This window comes from Gymnoscopelus braueri, assembly GCF_963280865.1.
Source record: "Gymnoscopelus braueri genome assembly, chromosome: 9".
NCBI classification, from domain to species: domain Eukaryota; kingdom Metazoa; phylum Chordata; class Actinopteri; order Myctophiformes; family Myctophidae; genus Gymnoscopelus; species Gymnoscopelus braueri.
Window position 1 is genome coordinate 43,416,847 of NC_137610.1, and position 15,545 is coordinate 43,432,391.

Sequence of the window (15,545 nt, forward strand, 5' to 3'; positions counted from 1 at the left end):
GCTGGGGGCGCTTTGCCTCCCACCGTTCGAGCCTTTTCACTCTATGGATCTGGAGATCGTTAGTCTCGAAACGGTTCTTGTGGTTGTTTTCACTACAGCTACACGGGTCAGCGACATACATGCGCTCTCAGTAAGTTCGGAGTGCATGAGGTTCTTGGGAGGCGACAGCAGGGTTTGGTTAAGCCCAACATGGCGTTTGTTCCCAAGAACGGAATGGTGACCCAGACACCGGTTGAGCTGATAGTTTTTCATCCGCCTCCTTTCGCTTCGGCAGAGGATAGGCGGCTGCACTGTCTCTGCCCAGTGAGGGCGTTGAAGCTCTACTGCCAGAGGACGGCGGTCGGCCGGTCGTCGTCGCAACTTTTTGTCTCCTTCGGCCCAGATGGTCGGAGGAAGGCAGTGACTAAGGCGACGCTTTCTAGATGGAGTGTGGATGCCATTTAGGCTGGCCTACGTCAGTAGTGGCGCTCCAGTTCCAGAAGGACTGAAGGCTCACTCTACTAGAGGCGTGGCTACTTCCTGGGCCCTCTCCAGGGAAATGTCGGTCCAGGAGGTGTGCGCGGCCGCAAACTGGTCGTCTCCATCGACTTTTGCGGTTTTCTACAGCCTGGATGTGGCAGCGGCGTCAGTGGCGCACGCTGTACTGGGCATAGCGGCTGTCTCTAGTTAGGGTAGGGGAGGTTAGGCAGGTCTTTTGTGTAACCCGCCTTTGTTCCCTTCTCTACCTTCCTTCTCTTGAGTCCCCTCGGAACCACCGTTGGTAGGTTTCCAGGGGAGGAGGCCCTGTTTCCTTGTTTTCACTTATGGGTCAGACTTGTGTCTGTTCATTAGATGAATAGGCAGACTTGGTCTGTCAGGGTCCTTTTCTTTCAATTATATACCGCACCCCGGCCCGGAGGGCTGGGGCGCCCGTGAGGCCGAAGGTCACGTCCAGGGGGACGGGGCCTTATGGCTAGGGGGCGTGCGGACCTGAGATTCGGTATGGCTATAAGCCCAGGGGGGTTTATGCATCCCATAGTGAGTATGTTACGGAGAATTGACAAGAAACTCAGGGTTACGGATGTAACCCCGGTTTCTTTAGAATTCGGAGTAACATACTCACCTAACACCCCTGTTTGTGTGCATCTGCATGCAGGAAGCGTGTTAAAGAGGATGAGCCACGTCACGCAAGAGGTTTTATACCTCTTCCGGTCTACCGGACACGTGACATACCCTTCTCAGCCAATGAATGGCCCGGGAGTTTATGGTATGTAGCTCTGCATCAACGCCAGGGGGCGGTGATATCCCATAGTGAGTATGTTACTCCGAATTCTAAAGAAACCGGGGTTACATCCGTAACCCTGAGTTTCTCTGCTCTGCTCAATATAAATAGCTCTGGGTTGGTGTGTTTACTATTAGAATACTGTATGTGTGAGGAAGCATTTTGAAGTCATATAATAAAATGAGGACATGGGACAGAAAATGAGGACGTTTAAAAAAAAAAAAAAATGGCACTCCGGTTTTAAAAGTGACAATTATTAATTAACAACTTAATGAGCTAGCTAACAGGATATCTTTCAGTTTGAGGTTGTTGCCGATTCCAGTGAGGAATGCCAACGATTACATAATGCTAATGAGCTGGCTTTAGGCTAGATTAGAAATGGAGCGATCTAGAAACCTTTCCCTGCTCTAGGCTGTAAGTTTGTAGGGAAGAAAATAATAATTACACTCTTTCCTCACTCAACACCAAGGATGACTCCAGACGACCAGACTAACCCTGAACCTGATCCAGTGGATCTACACAGTGGCTGAGAGGAGAACTCTGTGGAACCAACAGTAGTAGAAGAATGTGGTTTCACTGGGCAGCTCCCAGTGGCCAAAAACAGAAGACTTTACTGGACTTCTCCTCAGGTAGATAGATAAAGGTTTTATTGATCCCTGTGGGGAAATCAGGTGTCATAACATTTAACACTCATCTACTCTCAACAGTAGTAAATACACGATATATCAACAATGAAACATTTACAGCAATTATCCTGAATAGGCATCATATTGTTCTGTAGTGTGCATTCCAGTAGTCCATGTGCAAATGTGTGAGTGTGTAATTGCATTCATGTGAAAAAGGGTGCAGCTGTAGAAAAAATACTGATGATCTGTCAACTTTCCCCAGATACGCAAAAGGTTTGAAAATAACTTCCCCTGTAGCAACTCAACCTATGAGGTTGAAATGGACATGATTCACATTGGTTTCAGTGAAGAATGACAGCGGTACATCATACTAATGGGCTGTTCTTTCAGCACAGCTGAAAAACGGAGATACTTCAGCCTGATTTATTAGTCTGACAAGCACATTGTGACGTGTTGTGAGCTTGTGGATCGGCTATTTTCGGCTAAGTGCCTGCTCAAAGTTCAAACTGCCATCATTTCCCTAAGTGATAGGTCTGAGCTTCCTGTAGCTTCCCATTTCACTTCAGTTCTTCCTATTGAAGTTTCTCCTTTTTCTTTGCTTAAATTTGCATGAGATCAAAACAATGAGACGAGATAAAGAATTACAACGAAGCGCTGGAGTCAAGTTGATCCCTGCTCTGACTTTTACAGTGGAGAACCTAGACATCAGGTATAATCCTCATCTCCTCCATATCTTCTCCCTCTCTTCAAGCCCAGAATCAAAACATTCCCATGGAAAGCGAGCATACATAGAACATTTTGTAGAATGTAAAACATGTATAGCAAACACTATTCGTAAAACAACAACAACAACAACAACAACACTATTGCTACAGCAAGAAAGTCTCAATAATCATAAAGCTATTGTGAGATTGTTTTCCAGGGGGAAAGTAAACAGCTCAATGCTTCCATAAAGCATTATGTATTTCTACTGTCAGCCATCAATATTACAGCAACACAGGGAGGAGAGGAGAGGAGAGGAGAGGAGAGGAGAGGAGAGGAGAGGAGAGGAGACATGGAGGGGCAGAATGGGAGCAGCTGGAGGTGGTGAGAAGAGGAAAGTGGCAGAAAAGATGGAGAGAGACAAAGAGCACTCTGATAAAGGAGGGAGGCGAGGTTAAGTGAGAGATGAGATAGGAAAAGCAGAGAGAGAGAGAGGCAGAGAGACAGAGACAGAGGATAAAAGGAGTGTACGTGGAAGGGAATGTGTAAAGTGAGAGATAGAGATCCTACCTTGGGTTGCTCTAAAGGTGTCTATAGTGTGTCACTGTTGCTGAAAGCTTTTTCAGAGAATGGGGAAGAATACAATATTTCACTTCTCTTGTTCCCCAGTCTCTCAACCCCCAGCTGCGCTACGCCTACCAACGAGCACACTGGCAGATAGCCTGGCACACAGACTGACTGACACATACAGACAGACAGGCAGACAGACATGATGGCAGGTAAGATTCTTCCTCCACTACTACCTGAACATTTTGTTTGAGAGAGGAACTGAGCATTGCTTTCTTTAGCTCTGATGCTCTGATTAAATCACAACAGAGAGACAGAGAGAGTGAGAGCGAGAGAGAGAGAATTGTGTGCCAATTCCAATTACGGTAACACATTTAATGCCACGTTTAATATGGCAAGTGGCGTTGGATATGGCAACATCAGGCTCCCATCGCTACTTCTGGGTTCGTCGTCAAACTCCAGTGTGATAAAGACCACTCCGCTTTGTGTCTAATAATCCTGTCAGAGTTTATTTCTCAACAATGACCTGCTCACCATTCCTTATACTTTGCATATGTGTGGTCACTAAATCCCAAGGCACACCTGGACTTGTCTCTCAGCACACCGTTTGGAAACCACTGATCTACGTGACTAAGTTAATTGCGTTCACGGGTTGTGTTTGCATTACACAATACTGCACTCTTTATTATTAGGATGCCTCCTGGAGGATATATGCACTCCACCAGTTTGTTTTTGCGTTTCTTTTCCTTGTCATTTGACTACTTTTAATTAAAAACAATTGAAAGTTTATCGTGTGTTGCCTTACCTAAATTGCTGTAGGTGGCGCTACAGGAACTGGATGCAGGAGAATTGGAGTGGTGGGAGTGGCTTCCATCCTCCTCTGGCTCCTCCCCAAGGCTGGTGCTACCCTCGCTGGCCGCACCCACATCGACTCCTAGCCCCTCCCCCAGGCACAGCCCCGCCTCCTGAGAGGAGGACAGCTCCAGTTTGGCTGGCAGGGAGGCTCCGCCCCCTCTGGCATCGCTGGTAATGATTGGCACATGGCTGTGATTGAAAGGAGAGAGAGTGCGAAATACAAATGGTTAATTACAGATATCTGATCCAATTTTATTTAGGAAAACAAATACTACTACTACTACTACTATTACTAATGTTCCAATGTTAATGTTTACTAATACTTATTGTTATTAATGTTTATTAATTCACACATGTTCATTTATTTATTTGTATTGATAATGTTTCATCCACTTTCTATTTGTTAGAATAAAGAACAATTCAACTTGATTTTTTTTAATTCAATTATACCCATTGTGACAAATGCACATTATATTATTATATTTATCTGCTTGATCTATGGGTGTTATTTTATACGAGTGATATGTAACATCTGATTTACTTATGCACGTTATTGTATCTGATGTGATATGTAACATGTTGGACACTATGAGATAAATGGACACTTCCTATTCACTGGAGGGTAATGGGTCTGATCAGGGGATGATTGAATGATTTGTGCCACCCTTTAAGTGTGAACTTGTGTTTTGAGGGATCAAAGTACTTTGGGAATTGTTTGGGGTGGGAGGGGCTTTTGAAATAATTATTGTTTGTTGATTTGTTTATGTATCTGTTGTGTACTAGGGAAAGAGACAGGGACAGTCTATTTCAAGCCAGTGTATTATTTGTTTACTGTTTGCCCTGTTGATTATTATTTTGTGGCTAAAATTACATAAAGTAATTAAGTTTAAAACCTACCGATCCTGTTGTTTTCCTTTAGTTAATCATTTCCCTTTCGAAGCAAAGGGCCGATTGTTACACCATTAACACACTTAGATTTCCATGTTACATTCAGTCTTTGAACACAGAATCCAGACAGAGGTGGTAGGTGATGGTAACATTAATTCAGTCTCAGATATCAGACAATAATCTTATCAAAAACAGAAACCAACACATTCATGTCTGACACCTCAATACCACAGCCTACTTTCATCGCTAAAGTATTACAATTCTTTCCTCTACACACAAAGTTACGCACTTGCAAACACGTCTCGCCACACAAATTGATTTACAGTCATGTTATACAACATACACAACACACAAACTCAACCACACACACACACACACACACACGCACACACGCACACACGCTAACAGATTAACTGTGACATTATGTGATGTGGTCTCTGCCTGGCCTGTTTGACCCCGCTGGAGGCAAACTAAGCCATGTTAGATGAAAACACAACCTGACTGAAAAGACCACTCTCTCTCACACACACTATTTCAAACTCACACAGAGACACACACACTCACACACACACACACACATTCAAACTCACACAGAGAGACACGCACACACACACACACATTCAAACGCACACAGAGATCCACACATCTTACTGTGTCAGTTCAACAACAACTCTCACAGCTGACAAGAGTTTGTATTTCTGACCAACCTGAACACATAACACAAGATTCTTCTCTAATAAAAGACCATTTGTTGAACTCCATAATGTTAACCACTGTGGTGTTGTGTCAGCAGCACTGAGACATGGGTTTTAGCTTCGCTGGAATCATAAGGTGGACTGCTGCACCACATCCTATAGTTTAACCCATTAAGACCAGCGGACGAACAGTTTTCGGAAAAACTTTGCTATATCAGCGGTGCTCAAACTTTTTCATGTCAAGGACCCCCAAAATTATATACATTTGGCCGCCGACCCCCATCTCAAAATATTTTGTTCCATGGACCAGAAGCAAAGATTTTAGTTAAAAATGTTTTCATGATTTTTCAAAAATAGCAGGCTCAAAAATAGCAAGCTCGTAGCAGAATAGCAGAAGTTAGTCTATCTATAGGTTTGTTGGAATAGCCAAAGTATAAAATAATGGTTTAAGTGGTTAAAATATAGCTAAAATCTAAAATGACACAGATGCTAACCCAGTTTTAATGGGTTAAAGTACATGTGCACATAAGCGGCAACATCCAACGCTGATAAAAGTGATGCAGAGACTATAACTATAGCATTAGCACCTTCAGTATAAGGCCAAGAGCACCACAAATATGCAAACCCAAGGCTGTGTTTCGCAGAGGCACTCTCTTCAGAGAACATTCGCATGCTTTGAAGGAGGCCTCGCGGTCAGAAGAGCTGGCAGGAGGATAGGTTCCTAACAGGAGGAAACAAGAGAACAACAACAATCTCCACACAGAAAGGGCCTCGGTCGGGTTCGAACCCAGGACCTTATTGCTGTGAGGCAACATTGCAACAAAGCTAACCACTGAGCCATCACCCCAAAGGCAAATAACTAGAGATTTCAACTCCATCAAAACAAGGATTAGAAAGCTGGCTATGCTTGCTTCAGGTGATCTTCAACCACAATAACCCAAATGTTATAAACAACAACAACAACAAAACATACACAGGCATTTCACAATATATGTATCTGATGGTCTACCTCAGTGGTTCTCAACCTGTGGGTCGCGACCCCCAGGGGGGTCCCCAGATGATTTGCTTCATGTGCAACACTCAACAGTAAACATACAGTGTAAGTGTATACAGGGTATCTGCACATTTCTAAAGTGACAATTCAAGGACTTAAGACCTTTTTAATACTTCTAAAGAAACAAAAATGAAAAATAAGACCATTATTGCGTCAAAAAGTAACCAACATACTATAAAAAAATGTCAAATATATCCTAAGATAGGCAAACAAATTTAAAATAGCCGATCTACATGCTCACATGTGAGCTTGTAGATCGGCTATTTTCACAATATGTATCTATGGAACTAAATGTAATGCCTCAACTCGTACAATTTCAAGTGCTTCTAAGGGTGGGGGTCCCCAGTTGAAATATGATTATTTTGGGGTGTCTTGTTGAAATATAACTATTTTGGGGGGTCCCCAGTTGAAATATGATTATTTCGGGGGGGTCCCCAGTTGAATCACAGCCTGAAAAGGTTGAGAACCAATGGTCTACCTGCTGGGCAGTACTGACGCACCTCCAACAGTGCCTTTGAGTGTTTGGGTCGTAAAGTCAACTTTACATTTGATTCGCTAAGTAAAATATTAACGTTTCAAAGCTTTTTGTTGTACAATACACCCTCTTGTTGATGCTGGGGCTCAAACAAGCAACCTTTTCTATTACTCAGCAGCACAGTCAGTCTCTACCTCTTGATCACCCGTCATCCCAAGCTGAAAATAACTTCACTTGGTTTCTAGGAATTGGTGATATGAAATGACTAATCGTTCGTTACTGCTCATTAATCATTTCCTTTGGACAGGAAAACAAAAGGTCTGTTATGTTTTGTATGGGCAGAAAGAGTCATACAGTAGGTGAGTTCACTGTGAGGTCATACTGGTTGTGGTGGGCGGGGCCGCGGCAGCAGGGGAAGTGAGGTCAGCTGGACACTTCATTGACTGATGACTAGAAATGAGGATGTACTGTAGCTAAAATAAACAAGCTGCCGCTAGATTAACCTGTCGGATGATTAAAGCATTTCCTCTCAGACAATGTGACACTGCAGTCAGATGTGATGAGTCCATCGGATGTAAAGAAAAACTCAAAAGTAAATCTAAACTTGAAACTCAACTGATATTAAAGAAATATATGTCACAATTCATAAAATACAAAAAGAAATATTATGAGTGAGTGGTCAGACTCGGCAAACAATCTGCATTATATCATGTTCAATTGCTGAGGGGGGGAAGATTCATACCATTTTCTTCAGATATGTATAGGGAAACTAAACCTCGACCTGCCCTAAAAAAAGCACCTGTAGGCACCACAATAGTAACTATTATTTCAGTTTATGTCAAATGCTATGATCAATATTTATACTCCACACATCAACAAAAATTACACCTACAAGTGCAACTAAAATATATAAACCATATAATATATTCCTGTAGCAATAGAACCTTGAGAGAGCATAACATAACTAAGTCAATGTTCTCACTCTCACCACTCAGCCTCTTAGAAGACATAATTGAAATGTGCAGACAGGCTTTACGGACTTTAGCCTGTCTGCACATTTAAAACACTTAACACTTAAAATTCAAGAAGCACCTGCATTTCCAAAGGAGACACTTGATTTAAATGCAGCACTGCAACACAAACACAACAATACAACCTTATACAATAGCATGAAAAGGATGCACAACAACACTATGACAAAAATACTCAATCATCACCTACATTATTACGCATCCAACTCACAAACATTAACAAGTCCAGGCCTATACAATCCTATAGCCTATGACCTACTGTACACCTCTGAGTGGAGGGGGGGGGTTGAATCCAGTCTGCAACAGAAATGCTCTTGACACAATAAATACCTTTATGGCTGCAGCACGCTTCCATGTCAGGACCTGACTTGTTCAGACAGCACACAGTTGCACACACACTCCTTCACTGTTTTAGCCCACAGCCCCAGACACAACCACCACAGATCCCCCAACACATATTACCAGAATATTCAAATATTGATACATATATCCATACACATTCATTGACATATCCCCATAAACCCCAAACACACACACAGTGTCCCATTCATAGTATCTCGCAACCAATCTCAACATGCTCTCTCCTCCCTGCTAAGTCAACAACATGCCTTTCACCCAGGTCAACCTGATGGAAAGACAGACCCGGTGTTTGTGTATCGGCGGTGAGACCAGCGCCAGATTGCAGGTCTTCGCTAAAAAGCAGGTCACCGCGGGGTGAAGAGAGAGAAGACTAGGCCTCCTATCTATTTGAAAAGCTTACCCGCTGTACTGGCTCACACAGCTGCCCATGTCGGTTGCCCAAGGCTTCAGTTCACACGTTAAACACTGCCGATCGGCTCACATTCTTGGAAAGAGCGCGGCCATTGTTTGTTCTTCCTACTGGAGCTCCTTCGCGGAGGACGGTTATTTTCCTTCTAGCTTTTTCCCCTCTGCTTTCCTCTTTGCGCTCTAGGTCTAGGAGTTTTCTCACCTGTCTAAAGGTGATGCGTGTCTGCCTGAGCCCCACATAGCAGCACGCCCACCTCTTGGCCAATAACACTTCCCTTCAGTCAGAGAGAAGAAAAGGGTGGAGTTAACCCTTTGTTCTACAAATTGGTGGCAAAGATCAATAAACTGGGAGGGTTGACTTAACTGACCTACACGACTGGTTGGAGGACATTTCAACCACTGACCTACCTACACGGTCATGGAGATACGACTGTCTGAGAAGCAAAACAGGAGATAAAAAGTTTATCTCAAGCACAGTACTGTCGGCACAGACGTTGTTTAGTAGCTTGTATAGGTTCTAATGTTTGTCGATATGGAATCTAGCCCTAGACATGACCTGTGACCTTTTAAGTACACAGGATGTAGTTACTTGTTAAGGTTCCCTGACAGCATTCCAGACAGAGGACAATGGCAGAAATGGAACCAAATAGACCGGGTCCATTTGGTTCCATTTGTAAACTCTCTTCGGTTTCAAATGGATAAATTAACATTGAGGATTCACTGTTAATTTCACTGTGTATGTGTGTGTGTTTGTGAAGAGGGGGGTCTACTCTGTGTGTGTGTGTGTGTGTGTGTGTGTGTGTGTGTGTGTGTGTGTGTGTGTGTGTGTGTGTGTGTGTGTGTGTGTGTGTGAGAGAGGTATATCCTGTTCTTGTATCATCGTGTCGCAGTCACATTCCATCACCTGAGAAGGTATTTGGAAAACACTGTGCTTTCCAACCTCACGCTGGATTTGGACTTGGTTCCAACATGAATTTACAATGTCTGAGGTCATAAAAGGGGATTTCCCAAGCAAAGCAACTCAGTTATTCTGTACATTCTGTGCACCCACAAACTAAGTGTACCTCTGATAGTTCCATCTTTGAAATAATGAAAACCTGGCATGGATCTATAAGTATCATTGCTGCTGGGAACACATAGGTTTTAAGGTATTTGCTTTTGCATGTAGGGTCTAGATATGTTATTGCAACCAATTTTAAATGTAACCAAACCAAAGCAAAACATTACAACCACATACATGTTCTGGAAAGTTTTAAGAGACCACTCCTATATTTTCTTACATCATGTGCATGTTAAGGCAGCCATCCCATTTCAGTGCCTGTTGAATTCCAACACAAAAACTCATTCTACTTAATGGGGTAATGATTGAGTGATCACCTGAACCTCATCGTCTTTAACAAGCAAAAGTATAAAATGCTGTGGCCATCACTATCCCCTTGCAATAGGACCAGCTGGATGGAATCAGGGTTATACCACCACATATTGATTTCTGAACTATTTCTTTGTTAAAACATCAATATTGTGTTGTTTGAAAAATAATATGTTTTCTTTGCATTAAGTGAGTTCCGACAACTTTTTCATTTTGACAAGTTGTCTTTTTCTGCAAATAAATTCTCCAAATGACAGCATTCTTTAGTTTGTTTAATATATGTGGAATGTTGTCTGTACTGTAGTAGTAGAGAAATTAATACATTTGCAATGGTCTCTTGATTCTTTCCAGAGCTGTAATGTAATGAACTACAGAATGTAGTGGAAAGGATGGGACAGCATGCAGTTCAGATGGAAGTGATTCTCTACTGTGTTCAGACTGCTTTAGTTAATGACTGACACTTTACAACTGTTCAGGAAGTAAGGGCTCATTAAATAATAAGGAAGGACACAGGAGGTGAAAAATGGGGCACAGATCACACAGCTGGAAATGTTGGTGCACACAAGTGTACAGTACAGTATGTATGTATGTATGTATGTATGTATGTATGTATGTATGTATGTATGTATGTATGTATGTATGTATGTATGTACGTACGTACTGTACGTACGTACTGTATGTATGTATGTACTGTATGTATGTTATGCATGTTTGTATGTTTGCATGCATAGTATGTATGGGTGTCTGCGATTAAAATCAGAATACATGACTACAATGTAAATGGGAAGTTGACAGCACACAACCTCTTTTCCAACGACCACAAATTAGAGAATCAAACGATCTCACCTCATCTCTGTGAGGTGAGATCGCTCAACAATTCAACAGAGAAATAAGGATTTTTGTCATGCAACAAAGTAAGGAATTTGTCACACACTCAGAGTTGGGGTGGATGTGTGTGTGTGTGTGGATGGGTTATTAAGATACCAGGCCTTTACACCGTTCCAGTGACTTAACCACATGAACCCTAGCGTCCCTTATCAGGGCATGTCATAATAGGTGAACATTTTGGCCAAAAAATAGGCGAACATTGGGCGGGGGGACCCCAGTCAACTATAGGGTTTAAGTGGCTAATGTTAAAACTAATACAATAATATCCACATCATAGGAAGCCGCCACAGTTGGTACATCTGCTTCTTCAGACACACAGCAGATGTTACAACCACAGCCTCATTAATTCACTATAAAACACGTTTCTGGTTCTGCTAGGATAACGATCTGTGATGTCTTGGGAGTGGGACTCATCTGTGATGGGGGAGGGGTTGTTTCAACAGGTGGCTGACATGTTCCTGTTGTCGCTGCTAATTAAGAAACTGTATTAATATCCTGATTATAAAACCTGAATATCACACTACACTACACAGGACGTTCAAAATCCTAGCAATGGATTCATCAAACATTTTTATTACACTTCTTTTTTTTCTCCGTCCTAGTGCAGTACAGAATATATGATTTAGGAAGATCACACGGTATCACACATTTTGGGATTATTTCCCCTGTTGTCAGTTGTTGAACCTGAGGTGGCTGACCTGATATAAGCTAATATATTCAGAATTCCCAGCAATCTAGGTTAATGTGTTCATTGTGTTGCTCCATGTAAAGTAAATTATGCTACCATCCTGTCTTGTGCGTGAAAATAAATGTGTTCCGGTTTCCGGATTGGTTATTCTTGGTGGAGGAGCAAAAGACAGAGGCTTCTCGAACCCCCCTGAGCCTGCAATGGATGCTATACCTGTGATCTTGTTACTTTAACAGACACAAGTTTGCGTTATGGTTGTGTAGCGTACAATAAAGTGGCCAAGACGGAAGAGTAAAGACATGGGATTATGGGATCCCAAGTCAAGAGATGGGATGTCACAAGAGCCTCTGACAGTTTCACGAGCTCAATAAACTCTATAATGATGGTTATGATTATGGTTATGATTTACAGTATAGTTAGTAATACATCAGGAAACAATTAAATGATCAATTAAAACACACACATAGACCTTCCTAGAAGCAAAGATTTGAGTTTCAAATGTTCACTTTAAAAAATCATTAAAAATAAATAAATAATTGAATAGCCAAATAAATCTTAAAATGACACAGATGCGTTCCCGGTCTTAATGAATTAATCCTAAAACAGTAGAACATAAACCAACATAAAGCAGGTTTTGGTGACGTACCTCATGACCTGGCTGAGGAGGTCGGGTCCCGTGCTGAGAGGCGACGGCGTCCTCGCGGGACTGATCGTAGCTTCGCCCTCGGAGAGCAAGGCGGTCTCCTTGCACTCCAGCTCTCCCTCGCCATCGCTGGGGGCGCCGGCGCCGTCCGGCCTGTAGCTGAAGATGATGGTGGGCTTCTGGGTGGGGTCCTCCGGCTTGGCCTCGGTGAACCAGTGCTGGCGCTGGATGGGCGGCGGGGGCAGCATGTGGATGACCGTCCCGTCCAGCCCCACCAGCTTGCCCTTCTCCTTCTCCGTCTTCTCCCGCTGTTCGTCCTCGTCCTTTCGCCGGCGAAAGAAGCTCTTGAAGGAGATCCAGCGTTTGGGTTTGGTGGCCTCCGACGCCGCACCCCCGGCACTCCGTCTCCCTTCTGCGCCTCCTCCTAGGCCTGTCACAATTATTACATAATCGTCAAATAATCGCAATTATTTTTGCATAATTGTCATAATCCTCATAATCCTCATAATCAATTCCATGTTAAAAAAATAATATATTTAAAAAATATATACAAAAATAGTGGAAATAGCAGATCTATAAGCTCAAAACTCATCGCGATGCGACGCGTTTTCAGCTTATAGATTGGCTATTTCCACTATTAATGTTTATTGTTAAGTATAAAGTAATTAAATATGTGTTATTTGTCATATATGCACCCTGTGCAACTTTTGTTTACGAAGGCTAAAAGCAAAAACAGAAATGTAATTTTTATTCATAAAGTTCCATTAATTTTCAACGACAGAAACACAATTAAATCGTTAATCGCAATTATTTGAGTGACAATTAATGGTCAACTTAAATATGTGACAGCCCTACCTCCTCCTCCTGCGGCCGCCAGGCCGGTCTCTCCTCCTTCCCCGGGCCTCGAGGGAGAGGAGCTGGATGGAGAAGAGGTCTTGGAGGTCCAGTTACTGAAGTGTCTCTGGAGGATGTTGGAGGCGTGGTAGGGCGAGGACGTGGACCTGGGAGGAGGGAAGGGAGCGCCGGGCTCTGCGGACTTGGGGCTGGACGGAGGAGAGGCGACAGCGGCGGCCGCAGAGGAGGAGGAGGCGCTCTGGGACTTGGGGAAGAGCTTGGAGGACGCCTCCTTCCTCCCGGGTTTGGACAGACAGCCGTCGGTGGACGCGGACGAGGTGAAGAGGGACTTGGGACGGAAGAGGGACTCCTTGGAGGAGTCGTTGGGAGGGAGCGAGTACAGCTCCTCGGAGCTGAACGTCTTGGATTGGGCCGGGGAGGACGGAGGAGGCTCCTCCGAGGGAGGGGACTGGGGGGGCTGGATGGAGGCCACGATCTGAGACAGAACCGCGCTGGCCTCCTCCCTGTGGCTCAGTCCGGTTCCAAAGGAGAAGGAGTAGTCGGTACCAGTGCTGCTGCCTTTACTGGACAGGGTGTCTCCGCCGCTGACCATCTTATGGGGGCAGGGTGAGACGGCAGCGGCGGGGGCAGTGGGGCTGCTTTTGGGCAGGCTTGCAGTGAACGGGAGGAGAGCAGCAACAGGGGCGGTGCTGCTGCTCAGAGTGGATGGAGAGACGGGGCCGACGGCAGAGCTCAGTACAGTGCTGGACACAGTCCCAGAATCCGTAGTGGTTTTCGAATGGAGGGAGTGGAGATTCTGGTTCCTCGAGGCCGTGTCGGGCGTGGCTCTCGCTTCGTCGAAAGAGGCTCTTTCTGACGTCCCTTTACCCGACAGGGTTTTCTCCGTCGATGAAGACTGGATGCTCTCCGAAGAGCCGATCTCTTCGTACGTGTGGCTGACTACCCTACTGCTGCTTCCCCCTCCACCCGCCGCGGACCCGGACCCAGACGCCCCTTTGGGCTGGGGCAACTCTCCGCTGAGGCCCAAGAAGCTCTTGTACACGGCCAGGTTGTCATAGGCACTGGGGTTGATGACGATCGGCACCTTGACGGCGTTCTTGTGACTCCGGGCGTAGGCGGGCTCGTCCCGGATGATGATGGGGAACGGGGGCATGCCGGCGTTGTTGTAGCTGTTGAACTTGATCTCCGAGAGGTGGGACGACTTCACCGGTACGGTCCTGGAGCACGAGGAAGCGGCGGAGGACAGTCCGGCGATGGGCGAGGTGGGAGCCGATTTGTGGCTGCAGTGTCGCGGAGGGATGGCCGGGCCCGGGTGGGAACTGAACTGAACGCCCAGCTCCACTTTGGGGATCTTCTGGCGAGGGCTGGTGCTCGACGTCCACACTTCCTGGTAGCGGATGTTTCCCGGTTTCCTGCGGGTGTTGCCGGGCAGAGCGGCATCGGACGTGGTGGTGGGTGACGTGGGCGAGAGAGGGGAGGACAGGGGCGCGGGGGAGACCGGTGAAAGGGGATGGGCAGAGGAGGGGGAGGTAGCGAATGAAACGGGACTGCAGGGATTGGAGCAGGGGGTTTGTGCTTTGGAGAAAAGAGTTCGGGAGTCGTGTCCTCTTTGTTGGCCATGGACGCAGGACACGTCCACTACAGTGTAGGGCTTGCAGATCAGAGGTTTCTCCAGGTTGACGACGCGATAGGGCTTGGCCTGCTCCTCCGTGGGACTGAAGCTGATGGTCACGGGCTGACCGGGGAGAGCCTGAGGCATGGGCGCTCCGTCCCTCCCGTCCTGCTCCTCCAATCGGATGGCCAGGACGGCCTTGTGCGTCTCCAGCACCTTCGTCGGAGACGCACAACTCGGTGGCATTCGGGGGTCCGGTTCCTTCTTTGTCGTCGCCGTGGCAGGGGGCAGAGGCAACGCTTTGGAAGCGGATGAGGAGGAGGGAGGCGAGGAAGGGGGAGTGTAGGCCGTTTCTCAGGCCACAGGGGGCGCTACTCCCGCTGCTGGAGGTAGTACAGGACTCCTCTGGGAGCGTGGAGGAAGACTCCGGAGAGGCGACGGACTCCGAGTGGGAGAGGAAGCCCATGGCGGGTCCGTAGGGGAGGGGGAGCAGGACTCCGTTGGAGTCCATGCATGGAGACGGGTATCCGTTGAGGATCTCGTCGTAGCTGTCGTCGTAGTCCACGGC

General features: G+C 45.5%; 1 protein-coding gene across 1 annotated transcript in view; it reads right to left on the reverse strand.

Moving 5' to 3' along the window:
- peak1 (pseudopodium-enriched atypical kinase 1) overlaps positions 1 to 15,545 on the reverse strand; it is a gene marked incomplete at its 5' end in the record, with an annotated part of 42,462 nt that extends 26,917 nt beyond the window's left edge. The window contains 6 exon segments of the mRNA XM_080438189.1: positions 3,962 to 4,200; positions 12,514 to 12,940; positions 13,366 to 14,926; positions 14,929 to 14,991; positions 14,993 to 15,212; positions 15,214 to 15,545. Coding sequence (XP_080294315.1) covers positions 3,962 to 4,200; positions 12,514 to 12,940; positions 13,366 to 14,926; positions 14,929 to 14,991; positions 14,993 to 15,212; positions 15,214 to 15,545 — 2,842 coding nt within the window.